Source organism: Pelodiscus sinensis, chromosome 6 (assembly GCF_049634645.1).
Source record: "Pelodiscus sinensis isolate JC-2024 chromosome 6, ASM4963464v1, whole genome shotgun sequence".
Lineage (NCBI taxonomy): Eukaryota > Metazoa > Chordata > Testudines > Trionychidae > Pelodiscus > Pelodiscus sinensis.
In genome coordinates this window covers 59,861,055-59,877,118 of record NC_134716.1, presented here as the reverse complement: position 1 = coordinate 59,877,118, position 16,064 = coordinate 59,861,055, and the positions used below count along the sequence as shown (strand labels likewise).

General features: G+C 43.5%; 1 protein-coding gene across 2 annotated transcripts in view; it reads left to right on the top strand.

Moving 5' to 3' along the window:
- KCNN2 (potassium calcium-activated channel subfamily N member 2) overlaps positions 1-16,064 on the top strand; it is a 192,032-nt gene that overhangs the window by 141,466 nt on the left and 34,502 nt on the right. For both annotated transcript variants that reach the window (XM_075931993.1, XM_075931994.1), the window contains exon 7: positions 5,961-6,102. In XM_075931993.1, the coding sequence (XP_075788108.1) occupies positions 5,961-6,102 (142 nt within the window). The remainder of the gene's footprint in view (positions 1-5,960; positions 6,103-16,064) is intronic.

The following is a 16,064-nucleotide window of genomic DNA, read 5'->3' as shown; positions in this document are numbered from 1 at the left end:
GCACTGTCATATGTTAGAAATTTCATACTTAGAGGGAATGGATAGCAAGTGGATTATGGAATCTTTGCCATCTCAGTTGCCATTCAAAATCCTGCACAGGTTTATATTGAGTAAATTCTGTTGCCAGCTGATAGTTGTTCAGTGGCCTTTGTGCAGTGAGTTGGTGAACTTGGTAAGCTAATTCCAGCTGGTAGTCCTCACCACAATAATCACCAATACAAGTGGCTCCCTTAGCCTCTCTTAGAGTATGTCTACACTATAGAGAAGATCGAAGCTGCCTCTGTCAATCTTCCAGGGCTCCAATTAGCAGGTCTAGTGAAGTCATGCTAATTTGAACTGAGAGGGGTCTTGTCAATGCCAGTAGTCCTGCTTCTAAGAGAAGTAAGGGAAGTTGACTTCCTGCAGTGTAGACAGCGCCAAAAGTCAAGTTAAAGTACTTCGACTTCAGCTATGCAGTTCACATAGCTGAAGTTGCATATCTTAATTCTACCATATTCAGTAGTGTAGACATACCATTGGTAGGCTCAGCAGAGACGGAATGAACCAAGCTCATCTGTCCTCACATTCTTAGAGGTGTTCTTTATGACAAATGTAAGGTATGTTAGTAGAAAGTTTTAACGGCCACTATACACATTATACTTATTCTATGGATGAATAGAGGGTTTCAATATCTAGGGCTGTCATAACTAAAAATGCATGTAAAAGATGTCTGAAAGGTAAAAAATTGATATTTCAAATAGAACTGATTTAACATCTCAGCTATCCTTTTTTGGTGATTATTCTCATAGATCTTGTAAATACAAAATTGCAATTTCTGGTATGCAGAAAATTGTTCTTCGCCTCTTCCATTTTTAATATAGATGGATTCACTTTGTAATGAATCATATGTACAGTGCATGCAATGTCTTAAATATAACCTTGGAATCTGCAGCTGCTCCCAGTAAAGTCAGAAAAACTCCTACCGACTTTCAAGCCAATAAATAAAGATGTACAGATCAAGATTTAGCAAAGTGCCTACGATAAGAAAGTACTTATCTTTAAGAACATAAAATAGTCTTATTGAAATGAGTAGGCTTTAAGCACATTTTTAAAGCTGAATTAATAACCTCAGAAATATGTCAAACCACAAAAATTATGAAACTGGCTTAGAAGTCACAAGATTATAAAAACTTAATGCATTTTAGGTTTTCTTTGTTTTGCCTTCTGGTTTTTGAGCATTGGGGTCACATTTCCAAATTTGTTTTCTGCAATCGTTAGGGCTAGAAAATGTTCTGTGTTTTCTGAGAGCTGACGTTCTCTTGCATGGGGAGTTTTGAAACACACTGTTTGAGGGGCTTTAATAAAAACACCAAATATCATGAGACTCATAATAAAATCGCAAAAGTTGTCAACACTGTTAAATTTAAGCATGTTCTTTTGTTCCTTGCTAAATCAAATACTTAAATAACCAGAGTGGGAAATCCCAGATATCATGCAGCTTATTGCTGAGATTTAACAAGATAAAAACATTTTAACAGGACCTTGAAGCGGCGTGCTACTAAATATAGATGCAGACAGCGTTAATATTTCATCTGAAGGCCCTTACTAATTAAGATACACCTCTCAAGTGAAACCCAAGAAATTACCATTGATAATTGCACTGTTAAAATTGTGCATCCTGACATCTCTGAAATAACTGTGCAGTGAATGTGTGCACAGTGTGAAGGAGAGTGATAGAAATGTAGCCGTGTTAGTCTGGTGTAGCTGAAACAAAATACAGGACTATGTAGCACTTTAAAGACTAACAAGATGGTTTATTAGATGATGAGCTTTCGTGGGCCAGACCCACTTCCTCAGATCAAATAGTGGAAGAAAATAGTCACAGCCATATATACCAAAGGATACAATTTTTAAAAAATGAACACATATGTAAAGGACAAATCACATTTCAGAACAGAAGGGGGATGCAGGGGGGGGGAGGGGAAAGGAAGGTGAATGCCAGTGAGTTAATGATATTAGAGGTGGGGAAGGGTAGATGTCTGTGAGTTAATAGTATTAGAGGTGATAATTGGGGAAGCTATCTTTGTAATGGGTAAGATAGCTGGAGTCTTTGTTAAGTCCCCTGCGGAGAGTGTCGAATTTTAGCATGAATGCCAGTTCAGAGGATTCCCTTTCAAGTGCAGATTTGAATGTCTTCTGAAGTAGGATGCAGGTTAGCAGGTCATTGAGACAGTGTCCTTTCTGGTTGAAATGACAAGCAACTGTTTTTTCTTTGTGATCCTGTCTAATGTCTGTTTTGTGGGCATTGATTCTTTGGCGAAGTGTCTGAGACGTTTGTCCAATGTACATAGCAGACAGACACTTTCGGCATATGATAGCATAGATTATATTTCTGGAGGCGCAGGAATATGTATTCTTGATCTTATAACTCACTTGGTTAGGCCCAATAATGGTGTCAACAGAGTGAATATGTGGACAAAGCTGGCAGCGGGGTTTGTTGCAAGGGAAAGTACCAGGGTTGGTATTAGTGTGGTATGTCCTGTGGTTGTTGGTAAGAATCATCTTGAGGTTAGGTGGTTGTCTATAGGAGACTATGGGTCTGTCTCCCAGAGCTTCTTGAAGTTTAGTGTCCTGTTCCAGTATAGGTTGTAATCTATTGATAATGTGTTGGACAGGTTTAAGTTGGGAGCTGTAGGTGATGACAAGTGGTGTTCTATTGTTGGTTTTCTTGGGTCTGTCTTGTAGTAGATGGTTTCTAGGTATTCGTTTGGCTCTTTCAATTTGCTTTTTTATTTCTCCGGGTGGGTAGTTGAGGTTTATAAATGCTTGGTAGAGATCCTGAAGTTTCTGGTCTCTGTCTGTGGGATTAGAGCAGATGCGGTTGTATCGAAGGGCTTGGCTATAGATGATGGATCGTATGGTGTGTGCTGGATGGGAGTTGGAAGCATGTAGGTAACTGTCTGAGTCAGTGGGTTTTCTGTAGAGGGTGGTGTCTAATTTTCCATTGTTGATTTGTACTGTGGTGTCCAGGAAATGGATCTCTCGTGTGGAATGGTCCAAGTTGAGGTTAATGGTGGGGTGTAGGTTGTTGAAATCACTGTGGAATGTCTCCAGTGTTTCTTGGCCATGCGTCCAGATTATAAAGATGTCATCGATGTAGCGTAAGTAGAGAAGGGGTAAAAGGGGACGGGAGTTGAGGAAACATTGTTCTAGGTCAGCCATAAAGATATTAGCATACTGTGGGGCCATGCGTTTACCCATGGCTGTGCCGCTGATCTAGAGGTATAAGTTGTTCTCAAACTGGAAATAATTGTGGGTGAGAACGAATTTACATAGGTCTGCTACCAGGTTGACAGTGGTGTCCTCTGGGATAGTGTTTCTACTGGCTTGTAATCCGTCTTCATGTGGGATGTTGGTGTATAGAGCTTCTACATCCATGGTGGCAAAGATGGTGTTATTGGGGAGGTTATCAATGTTTTGTAGTTTCCTTAGGAAGTCAGTAGTGTCTCGGAGATAGCTGGGGGTGTTGGTTGCGTAGGGTTTGAGGAGAGAGTCTACATAGCTGGATAGACCAGTAGTGAGTGTGCCAATACCAGAGATGATGGGGCGTCCGGGGTGTCCAGGTTTATGGATCTTGGGAAGCAGATAGAAAAATCCTGGTCGGGGGTCAGAAGGTGTTTCTGTGTGGATTTGTTCCCGAGTAGCTGTAGGGAGGCTTTTAAGGAGACAGAGTAATTTCTTTTGGTATTCCGAGGTAGGATCAGAGGAGAGAGGTTTGTAAAATGTGGTGTTGGAGAGTTGTCTGGTTGCCTCTTGGTTATAGTCGGCCTTATTCATAATGACCACAGCACCACCTTTGTCAGCTGGTTTGATTATAATGTCCAGGTTGTTTTTGAGACTCTGGACGGCATGTTGTTCAGCGTGGCTGAGATTGTATGTCACTTGTTGTTGTTTACAAATAATGTCAGTCTGTGCGTTGTTGCGGAAGCTTTGTATATTGAAATCCAGATTGTAATTCCGACCGTCAAGGGGAGTCCATATAGAGTTATTCTTCCTTTTGTGTTGATAGGGGGGATCTGGTAGGTCAGATTGGTGTTCATTGGTGGTTTGGAAATATTCTCGGAGGCGGAGGCGGCGAAAAAAAGCTTCAAGGTCACCACAAAATTGTATCCAGTTTGTGGGGGACGTGGGGCAGAAAGAGAGACCCCTGGATAAGACAGACTCTTCTGCTGGATTGAGTTTGTAACTGGAGAGGTTAACAATATTATCCGGTGGGTTGAGGTTGTTGCTGTTGTAGCTTGTGGTGTGGAGCAGTTTGGAAAATTTATTGTCTTTTCTTTGTTGTAGGGAATAGAAGTGTGTATAGTAGATTTCTTGTCTGGTGGAACAAAAGTCTTGCAAGGTGTCAGTCGGTGTGGATGTTTGTCCTGAGATGAGACTCTCTAAGTTAGAAATGTCATTCTTGATGTTTTTCTGTTTCTTGTATAAAATGCTTAGCAGGTGATTCCTTAATTTTTTGGACAGTATGAGGCAGAGTCTTTCACTGTAGTCAGTACAGTATGTTGATCTTAACGGATTGTTCACTTTCAGTCCTTTGGTGTGAAGGAGAGCGCTTTTGATATATTCCCTGTGCAATCCTAGCTTATTTCTGCAAGCATAGGAGACTTTGTAGGAAGCAAAACTAAGGAAATTGCTTTTGTGGTAGGACAGTGAGCTTGTAAATCTCATAGAACATAGCTCCACCTGTTGTCCTTGTTCCCACTGAAGACAGTGGCTTGGAGTAGGCCATGGGGAAGGCAACACCAGAATATAAACCACTTATGCCGGGCAGCCTAGCAGCTGTGGGGTTACTTTAAAGCTGCAGTATTATTGAGGAAGGGTCTCTTCTGGTGCTCCATTTCATTCAGACTGTGCACTGGCAACAAGTTTTGATCTGAAAGCAGGTCCCACTGGATTCACAGCTGATTGTAAAGCAAGGACACAATTGGATTATTTAGCCTTCTCTCTTTGGAGGGGGGAACAATTGTGTTGTTCTAGGATATTTTAACATCACTGCTGCCCCACTACTGTACTGTCAGGGTGTCCCTTATACACGGGAGCCTGACCCACCTCCCTACCTTCAGGTTGTCCCTTATCTGCTGGGTTGTTGGCTCCTAGTTCCTGGAGCCTGGCTAGAACCCACCACCCTTGGCTCCCTAGGCCAATACCTTAGCCCCTGAGTCACAAGGGAACCTGCCGTACCACCTTCCTGTTAGGACAAGCCTTATGCACTGGAACTCGCCGCACCTCTCTACGTTCGGAAGGTCCCTACTTGATTTTAACAAAAAATAATATTTACTTTTCTAACAGGAAGCTTTCATGGTCAAGTAGAGATTCATGTCAAGGCAGCAATATGCTTATTGCTATTTTCAAGGTAGCAAAGTAGACTGAAGGTGCCAGAGTGTTTCAGTTTATTCAGTGACGATATGTCAATTTAATAGTGAACTGATGCTTATAGGGCTATGCTAAGGCCAGTCGCTGGAGAGATGAACAGAGTTCCCTACCCTCAGCCCATCCATGCATCTGCCAGCCACCTACAGAGCTTCTCTGCTTCTTCCGTATAGTCAGCAGATTATGCTGGCTCCACTGCATAGTTGGTTTCAGCACCTGCAGAATTTGTCTCCATTGAAGTGATTATATGGGCGGGAGGGGGAATTCTTCAGCCAAGAACTCATCATATTAGATAATAAATAACACAGATAAATACCTGGGCTATGGGATAAGCTGATTTTTGTTGCTTGGTCTAAGTTTTATATAATTTTGCAACTGCTTATCCCAGAAACAAAACAAACAAACAAACAAACAGAAAACAACAACCAAAACATAAATTGCATTATAGCTTTGAGAAAGAACAGCTGAGACATACATCATTGATGCTAGTTAAAGCCCCCTATCAAAGCAAAATATTTAGTAGAAGTATTTATGATGCTTCCTTCTTTCAGGTACCATGATCAGCAGGATGTTACTAGCAACTTCCTTGGAGCCATGTGGTTGATTTCAATAACTTTCCTATCCATTGGATATGGTGACATGGTACCTAATACATACTGTGGGAAAGGAGTTTGTTTACTTACTGGAATAATGGTAAGTGTTCCTGACTTTCTTCACTAATTTTCCCATATGTTCAGTTAAATAGATTCTAACAAAAGATTCTTGGGTTTAAAACAACGCTTCTTGTAGGTGATATAAAATGCTTACCAGTTCTTCAGTATATGGACTACTTTGGGCTACTCCCTACATCTTTTATTCTGGCAGTAAATGAGAACATTTGTGTTTTTATATGCAAATTCAGATCTTTAGCGTGAAACATGGACTCTAAACTTCTGTAATCCTGATAATCAGAGTCTCAGTAGAGCTTGTCTCTGAAGATCATGCTTTAGTGAGAATACCCTTTTTATGGATCTTAATTTGTTTGGGTATATGTATGTAGAACAGTAATAATAGCAAAACTATTTTAGCATACTATACTATACTATAATATAGCAAAAAATTCCTAGGTCTATTTCTTTAAAATTACAAGTTGTTTATGTAGAAAAGCTACCATGGCTAGTCTTCCATATAACACATTCTATTGTGCATGAGTTTTCTAAGGTAGTCCATATATATATATATATATCTAATTGCTTTAAGCAGACTTATATAATATGTTTACCATAAGTAAAATGCTAATATGCTATTTATTATGATACTGTACTATATTGCTAGAGTTGTACCTAATGTTTAATTTTAATATTTGGCTAATGAGCTACAACTGACAATGGTATTTGGTGAAGGACAAATGTTGAGAAGAGCAATAAATGACAATCACATGTGTTTCATTTGATCTTATTTTGCAGCAGAATGTTAGTATTGGCCCCGCAATTCTTATTCATGAAAGTGCCCATTAAATGTAATGTATGCCCAAATCAACACCAGTGGTCATCTAACCTCATATATTGTAGTTATATTTTTCTATTACTAAAATAACTTTTTGTTCTTGTGTACACACATAATAAAAAATACACAGCTTAGACATCTGCCTTTTCCTAAACAGGTGTTGGGATTTTGGCTCAGATATAATGATGACTAAGAGTTGTTTTCTAAAGGCTGCCTTTTTAGTATAGCTATTCTGGCAAATAAATTCATCTGGAAAGAATACCTTTTTCTTTTTATAGAATGATATATACTTCTGTTTTTAAAATATTAAGTAGACTAATGCACTCTGAAAGGCTTGGAGATTTTATGCCGACTGTTCTTTGGTTTAGGATAGATTTCTTGTCATAGACTTAGAGTGGTTGAGATAATAAGAAAGTCTCCATGCCTTTCAGCAAAGTGCACCGATAGTAGCAAATACAGATTATATTAAAATACAATTTTCCATTTAGTCTTAAAACACAGCCTGGAAGAGCAAGGAGTGAAACTGAAAGCTTCCATAGAGAGTATCAAGATGCAAGCTCAAATTTGCCATCTTCCAGGGTGCTTCACTGTCCTCCCCTGTACAAAATGGATTCTGATAGCAAGGAGGAGACTGGATGAAGAATTTGACATAGGGGAATCAGACATGAGTAGTGTAGGAAGAAGAAGGGAGAAAAGACGCACCCACTAGCCAGGAGAGGGATTGGAAGGAAGCAGTCTCCCACTCCTTTTCAGAGATGAAAAGCAACAGCAGCTGATTGGTTCATGTTACAAGTATTAAAGAAGGATAAAACATTACCTCTTCCTATGCATCATCTTTTCCTAAGAGTTTGATGAACTACTGAGCCAAACTTTGGTTTTAAATTAATCTGAATATGCAATTCAAAGCACATTTTGGAACATGGTTGTTATTTGCAGTATGAAAAGTCCTTTTGTGCAGAAGTAAATTTTGTAAGGAACTTTTATGAAGGGCTTCTTAGACTCAGAAAAAAGGGATGGTAAGCACACTGGTGTTGGTGTTGATCTCATGTGACACCAGTGAAGTTTCCACTGATTTAATGTCAGAGCAGCATTAAAGACTCTTTTCTAAGACTTTGATGGTTAAGGGTCTGTTGTATAACTATCTTGTGCTGAGAACATGGTAAAAATTAAATCATGAAAAACAGACTCTAAATTATTGCAAATACCTTTCTCCGTACTCATATTAATCACACACTAAACTGGAATGATCAGCAATACAGGCAGTCCCCGACTTACGCAGATCCGACTTATGTCGGATCCGCACTTACGAACGGGGCTTTTCTCGCCCCAGAGCTCGCGGGCTGCGGGACTGCCCAGAGCGCACCGGTTCCGCCACCGCATCCTCCGGGGCGAGAAAAGCTGCTCCGGTCTCCCTGGTGTGCTGGGGGGGACTCCCCAGCACAGCAGGGAGACCTGAGCAAAGCCGCACAGGATGCGGGACCCCGCTGCCCGTGCAGCTTTGCTCCTTTGCCCCGGAGCAAAGCCGCACAGGCAGCGGTGTCCCCCGCCTCTGCGGCTTTGCTCCTGTCTCCCTGCTGTGCTGGGCGGGGAATCCCCCCCAGCACAGCAGGGAGACCCGAGGAAAGCCGCACAGGCGGCGGGACCCTGCTGCTCATGCGGCTTTGCTTCTTTGCCCCTGAGTCCCCCCCCCCCCCGAGCAAAGCCACACAGGCGGCGGGGTCCCGCTGCTCGTGCGGCTTTGCTGCTTTGCCCCGGAGTCCCACCCAGCACAGTAGGGAGACTGGAGCAAAGCCGCAGAGCCGGCGGACCCCGCCGCCTCTGCGGCTTTGCTCCAGTCTCCCTACTGTGCTGGGGGGGACTCCCCCAACACAGCAGGGAGACAGGAGCAAAGCCGCAGAGGCGGCGGGACCTCTGCACCTCCGCGGCTTTGCTCGGGTCTCCCTGGTCTGCTGGGGGGGAGAGGGGGCGCAACTAGTGCGCCCCCCCCCCCCCCAGCAGACCAGGCTTTTGTTGCGGGATGCCTGGGGTAGAGCAGCTGGGGTGCTGCCGGGTTGGTCCTGTGGGGACCTACCCAGCAGCGCCCCAGCTGTTCTGTCCTAGGAGTCCAGATTCAGCCACTGTTGAAACTGATCAGCGGCTGATTCCAGGAAGCCGGGGGCAGAGCAACTCTGCCTAGGGCTTCCTGTAGTCAGCCGCTGATCAGTTTCAGCAGCGGCTGAATCTGGAGCCAGTTCCGACTTACATACAAATTCAACTTAAGAACAAACCTATAGTCCCTATATTGTACGTAACCCGGGGACTGCCTGTACATATCATTCTGAGAATGTGATTCCACTGCCAGCATAAAACAGTTTATTTTAGTTGCTTTTATTGTTTTTGATGAAAAATGAATTAAATTACCATTTAATTTAGTGTTTGCATATGGAAAGTCACACACAGTTGGAGGCCAAGCCAAGCAAGACTCCTTTTGTCCCATAAAATTCTTAGAAAATATGAAGAACATAGTCAAAGGCATGAAGTAAATAATTAAAAATTCTCCAGATACATTAAAAGCCCTAAGCCTTCAAATGTGACTGATACAGACAGTCTCAGATAGGATGGTAATGTGTGTGATGGACAGACTGTAAACATTCTAAACTGCTGAAAAGGAGAGAGGCAATTGAAAAAAATGGTGATATTAAAATAAGATAATATAAAAGTTCCTGCTCCAGCAACACTTTTAGGGGAAGTTGAATTTTGGCTCTGACAGACAGACATCTTTCGAATGGAGCAAATGGATAAAATCTGGTTCTGTAAATATAGATTTGTGTGTGTGTGTGTGTGTGTGTGTGTGTGTGTGTGTGTGTGTGTGTGTGCTAGGATTCTGAAGGCTGTACAGATTAAAATAGTATGCACTTATGAGCATGTGATCCTTATTGTTGAATCCCGAGAGCAAGACCCTATAAGACTTTGTCATAACTCCTTAAAAACTGTAACTCTTTCTGAAGTCTGGAAAGCTACTAATTTTTTGTCTCTTTTGGGAGGAAAAAAGCAAGATTCCAAGAATTACCGACTGGTAAACCTCACTTTAGTTCTGTAGAAATGATTGGTAATCTAATTAAAAGATTGATTAGTACAACACTTAAATACATCCAAATAAGGTTAATCCATCAACATTTCTATGAGGAAAATCATGATGATAACCTTTTGAAAAAAGGGCAATAAAGTAGTAGATAATTGTGATCTGTACCTAATTGAATTGGGTTTTGGGAAACTCTGGCTGAAGAATAGATAGAAAAATATTGTTGCTAATGGAATCTATTTAAGTAATGGGAGGTGTTTATTGTGAGTGGATGCAAGAGCAGTTATGGAGTACCCAGGAGTTAATACTGGGAATAGTCTAATAGGGTACGTCTACACTACAGCGCTAATTCGAACGAACTTAGTTCGAATTAGTTAATTCGAACTAAGCTAATTCGAACTAACGCGTCTAGAACTAAAAACAAGTTTGAATTAGCGTTTTGCTAATTCGAACTAGCATGTCCACATTAAGTGGACCCTGAACAGGGCTTAAGGATGGCCGGAAGCAGTGCCGGTAGGGCATCAGAGGAGGACTTAGAGCGTGGAGATGATGTCTCAGGCTAGCCGAGGGCTGTGCTTAAAGGGTCCCGACCCCCACCCCAGACAGACAGTTCTCAGGGGTGCCCCGCTTGAAAACCAGTCCTGGCTTGGAGTGCCCGGAGTGCCCACACTGAGCACATCACACCACTCGGCCATCAGCCCGGCTGCACTTGCCGCAGGCTGCCATCTGGGGAGAGGGGGCAATTGGGGGGCTGCAGGAGAGCTTCCACCCCCAGAAGCCCGCAGAGCCAGCCCAGTCCTCCCCATCGGGGACTCGTGCCCCATTCCTCCCTCACCTCCTTCCACTTACTCTTCCCTAGCCCCTTTTCTTGATGTACAAAATAAAGGACAATTGTGTTCAAAAATGGAATCTGTCTTTATTGAACAAAACTGGGGGACACTGGGAAAAGGAGGTGGGAGAGGGGAAGAGAGAGGCTGGGAGAGCGGAGGGCCACTAAAATGATCAGGGGTTGGGAACAGGTCCCATATGAAGAGAGGCTAAAGAGACTGGGACTTCTCAGCTTAGAAAAGAGGAGACGGAGAGGGGACAGGATAGAGGTCTCTAAAAGCAGGAGTTGGGTGGAGAGGGTGCATACAGAAAAGTTCTTCATTAGTTCCCATAAAGAAGGACTAGAGGACACCAAAGGAAAGGAATGGGTAGCAGGCTTCAAACTAGTAAGAGAAAGTTGTTCTTGACAAAGCAAAGAGTCAACCTGTGGAACTCCTTGCTGCAGGAGGCTGTGAAGGCTACAACTAGAACAGAGTTTAAAGGGAAGTGAGATCAAGTGATGGAGGTTGGGTCCATGGAGTGCTATTAGCCAGGGGGTAGGAGTGGTGTCCCTGCCCAAAGTTTGTGGAAGGCTGGAGAGGGATGGCACGAGACAAATGGCTTGATCACTGTCTTCGGTCCATCCCCTCCAGTGTCCCTAGGGTTGGCCGCTGTCAGCAGACAGGCTACTGGTCTAGATGGACCTTTGGTCTGACCCAGGACGGCCATTGTAAGCTCAGGGCTCAGGGTCGGGGGTCTCAGTGGACCCCCTTGATTTTCATGCACACCTGCTCCTGGGTGGCCAGGCTGGCAGCTCTCCTGCCCAAGCCGGCCACTTTCCTGTGCCTATTGCGGAGATTGTGGACAAGGTCCATGATGTCCGCACTAGCCCAGGCGGGTGCCCACCTCTTGCGCTCCCGGGCAAGCTCCCGGGAGCCGCCAGCCTGGTCCCGGGAAGAGGGGGAGGGCTGGGGGGCATCGGGTGGCTGGTTCGATCCGTGCCAGGTGCAGGGTCTGCTGGCTGGGTGCTGGCAGGCTTGCACCTGGCACGGACACCGTAGCCAGCCCGTGCCCCTTTAAGGGGTCCGGGGCCGGGGCATAGAGTTTCCCTGGTGTTGGCCAGAGTGGCCACCAGGGAAACCTGGGAAGCCTTAGCCTCCCACTAGTTCGAATTAAGGGGCTACACAGCCCTTAATTCGAACTAGCTAGTTCGAACTAGGCTTAATCCTCGTAAAATGAGGTTTACCTAGTTCGAACTAAGCGCTCCGCTAGTTCGAATTAAATTCGAACTAGCGGAACGCTAGTGTAGCACCTATTAAAGTTAGTTCGAACTAACTTTGTAGTGTAGACATACCCATAATGACTTGTTAGAAGAGTAGACATTGAGGCTGTCTACGCTGCACCCCTTTTCCGGAAAAGGGATGCAGATGAGACAAGTCAGAATTGCAAATGAAGCGGGGGATTTAAATATCCCCCGCTTCATTTGTATAAACATGGCTGCCGCTTTTTTCCGGCTCGGGGCTTTGCTGGAAAAAAGCGCCAGTCTAGACGGGGATCTTTCGGAAAATAAAGCCTTTTCCAAAAGGTCCCTTATTCCTCTTAAAATCAGCAAACCTCCTCCAGATGGAAACTGCCAATGAACAGGAACCCAAACCAACCCGATCCTCTCAGGGGTCCTTTCTTTTAAAGCTCCCTAGGCGGGAAAACACCAAAGGTCTCTAGTGCAAAGGAGTAGCGTGCTGAGTGCAAAATTAGAGCTCTTTGTGCAGACTTTGTGCTGTGTGCAACATGATGGTACTGTGTGTATAACCACGTGCAGTGTGCAACTGATAGTTTTGGTGGCAAAAGTCTCTCGGGCCTTCTTAGGTTCCATTTTGATTTCAGCTTAGTCCATAGATTCCATTTTGATTTAATGTCCATAGTGTCCATACAGCCAACAACAAGGGGCCTGGGTACCTAACCAGGAACTTTAGATTACACTGAGTGTCAGAGTGCACCTGAAGTTAGACACTGCAGTGCTGAACCTAAATTCTCTTTGTGAATCTAGCTCCAAAGAGTCATAGGAGAGAAATGTACAGCATTAGCACTCATGGGAGACGTGCATCTGATGAGAGATCACAACAGCTAGAATTACACATAATGTGGAAAGGATAAGAGATAGGGTGCATGGCAAAGCTATTAACTATGTATGAAGGGTGTAAAAGAAATTGAACAGTCCCTTCTTTTTACATCACCTCATACAAAAGATGTATTCATCTCAAGGGCCAGTAAATTTACAACAAATAAGTAGAAATACCTGTTCCTGCACATATGGTCACCTTTGGAATTTATTCTCACAGGTGGTCAGCCAGTCAATGTATCTGAATAACCAGTGCTCGACAAACTATGTAATCTATTCGCCTGTGGCGAGTAGATTACAACCCGGAAGAGCCGGGTTCGGGCGATCTGCGCATGCGCAGAACAATCTGTGCATGTGCAGATTGCCGGACAGCACGGCTGGCGAGCCTTGTGAATAACTGTATAAATCCTGATAAGTAAATGTTGATTTCACTACAGCACAAACGAACTTCACAATAATTCTGTTAATAACAATTGAGATTTACAGATAGGCAAAGTAAGGAAAGTGCTGCTTGAGAACTTTATTAGAGTTTAATTTAATGATATACATTTTGTCTGTTTTGACATTATCTTGACAATTTTTGCTTTAATGGTTACAAACTTTAACTTTTTTACTTTTAGTGTTTACTGTCATTAAATAATTATTGTTTGACCCTTCCTATAATTTCCCACAACTTTCAGATTTAAATACTCTAAAAAAAACCTAAAATATTTTTTTATAATTTACTAGTGGGCTGTGCCCTGTACTCACTACACTCACAAACTGCCCTCTTTCTGGTGGCTTTTGCAGCATGAGAGCAAGATGACATCATTCTGTCACCCAGCAGGAAAAACATTTTTAATATATATAGAGAGAGAATTTTTGTAGTTATGCAAGAAAAAATACTGACATCCAAAAATCCTGCTGCAAGGATTAGAAAGGAATATTTTCCTCTGACATGCAGCACTGCAGAGTAGGAGGGGACATAATGGTGGCATAGAGAGGAGGGTTTGCCTTCCTCTGAAGTATCATGTATTTGTCAATGAAAAAAGCAAGATACTGGATTTTATGGATCTATTCTGTCAGAGCCTATGTTGATAAAATAAATGGGGGAATGAAGATTGTGATAACTGCTATACTGTGTGTGACTGACCGGGCTGTGTCTGGGCACAGCTGAGGGCGTCCGCTCAGGGCGAATTGCTCAACTTCGGGGCTCCTTACAGCCCCCAGACTGGTGACCTCTCCAAACAGGCCACAAACCAGTCCCACAGAGCGCTTCAGTAACCTGCCTGAAGCCTCCCGAGCAAAACCCCTCCGACACCCCAGCAATATCTGTGCCTCAGATGGCCCCGGGCCTATACACAGGTGTGTGTGTGGGGGGGGGGGGGGGTCCTAGCACCCAATCCCACCTACCCCGAACAAGTTCTGTCCGGTTCCAAGAAACCAGCCACAGATCCTTGGTCAATTTACCCTCTGGATCTTACCCACAAATCACGCTGGGCCAATCCTTTAGAATCTATATCTAAAGGTTTATTATTACAATAAAGAAAAGCATGAGTGTAAGGTTGTTAAAGATTAGTACGTTACATGCACCGAATCTCCCAGTACTCGATGCAGGCTCTAGCAGAGATGTTACAGCTGCTGGTTTAAAAGTTCTTGTTGCACATCCTATCATCAGGATGGGTTCACAGGTCTTCCGGGCTCTTTGACCCCTGCAATGCTGCCTCTGGGATGAAGTGCTGAGCTGAGAACAAAATGGCATCGACCACATGGCCTCTTTAGACCTCCTTCCTGGCCTCTTCTTGTATGCAGCAGGTCACCTGGTCAGAGGCCAATCTCTGTGTTTCCTGCTGGCTGCTCTCAGGTGACAGCCCCCATTCTTTGGGTGTGTCCATAGCCCATTGAGAGCCATTGTTCCACAGGGCCTCAGTAATTAGCATGTCCACAGGCTCGGCCCTGCCCAATGCTTAACCACATGCAGGGAAATCTTCAGTGTCCATACAAGTACATGCTCATAATTGCACACACAGACATTATACAAACACAAGAACAGCATACATAGGATTATCAGATAATAAGCTTCTATTCAATACCTCACATGGCCCCCTCCTATACCATTTTTGGGGCCAACACCCCCACCTATGGGTGCATCAGTGATCTGGCTGCTCCCCTCAAGATCCAGCAACGTGACACTGTGGGATACACACAGATATCTGATGTAGCATGATTGAGGGTTGCTTTTAACCAAATAATTATCATATGGATGCTTTGAAATGGCTATGTTATCAATTATAATACAGGGTGGCCTGCAATAGCAAGAGACTGACCTCAGTAACTCAGGAGTTCCCTTCCGGATGTGTGTTGCTGAACCTTCTGTTTTACTGCATGTGCAGTAAAATTTATTGCAAAATTTGAATGCCATTCTTATTAAAGTAAATGCCTGTGCTGGAGAGCTCATTAAGCTTAAGGGTGAAGCAAGTGAATGTTTAAGATATTCTTAAACTGCACAGTAGAAGGAAGAAGATAGCAATTTCTTTCAGGAAAATCTTGAGACAGCACATTGAAAGGTTTGGGTCATGAACCCCTTCCTCACAGGGATGACCAGTTATCAGGAATAGTGACAATGAAGACAGTTGTGGAAAGCTGATGCTAATATACTAGTTTTCACTAGTTTTAAGAGCCAATTAAAAATTTCCAGTCAGGAGCAAGTATTCAAGCCTGTCCTTCTGATGTGCAACTCTCAAAGTCTAGTAGTAAATCAGGGATGCATAGAAATTACAGAACAAATTCAAAATGAAATGTTCTTTATTTGCTTTAAAAGGAGCAAACCTGACCTCCTCTCTCATAAGTACTTAAAATCTTGAAGGCCCCAGAACTGCAGTGTTTCTGCTATATGGAAAGGAGAAAGCTTTGCAAAGGCTCAACCCATGTTTCTGAACTGAGGATTTAGGACAGATCAGGGAAGGACTGGGATAGATGACTGTGAAGATACCATTCAGGTGCATGGGCTAAGGAAGCTGAAAAGGAGATGCAGCATGGATGTTCTTCACCCCACTCCCAAGCCCTGTGGGACTCCCCTGAACAAATCAAACATACTTAGGGGTTGCATAAGTTGGAAGAATTTGTCCCCACATATAGTTCTCCTCTATGTTAATTAGGCCATGTGCAATTTGTGTTACAGTTAAAGAGGAACTTTTATTCTAA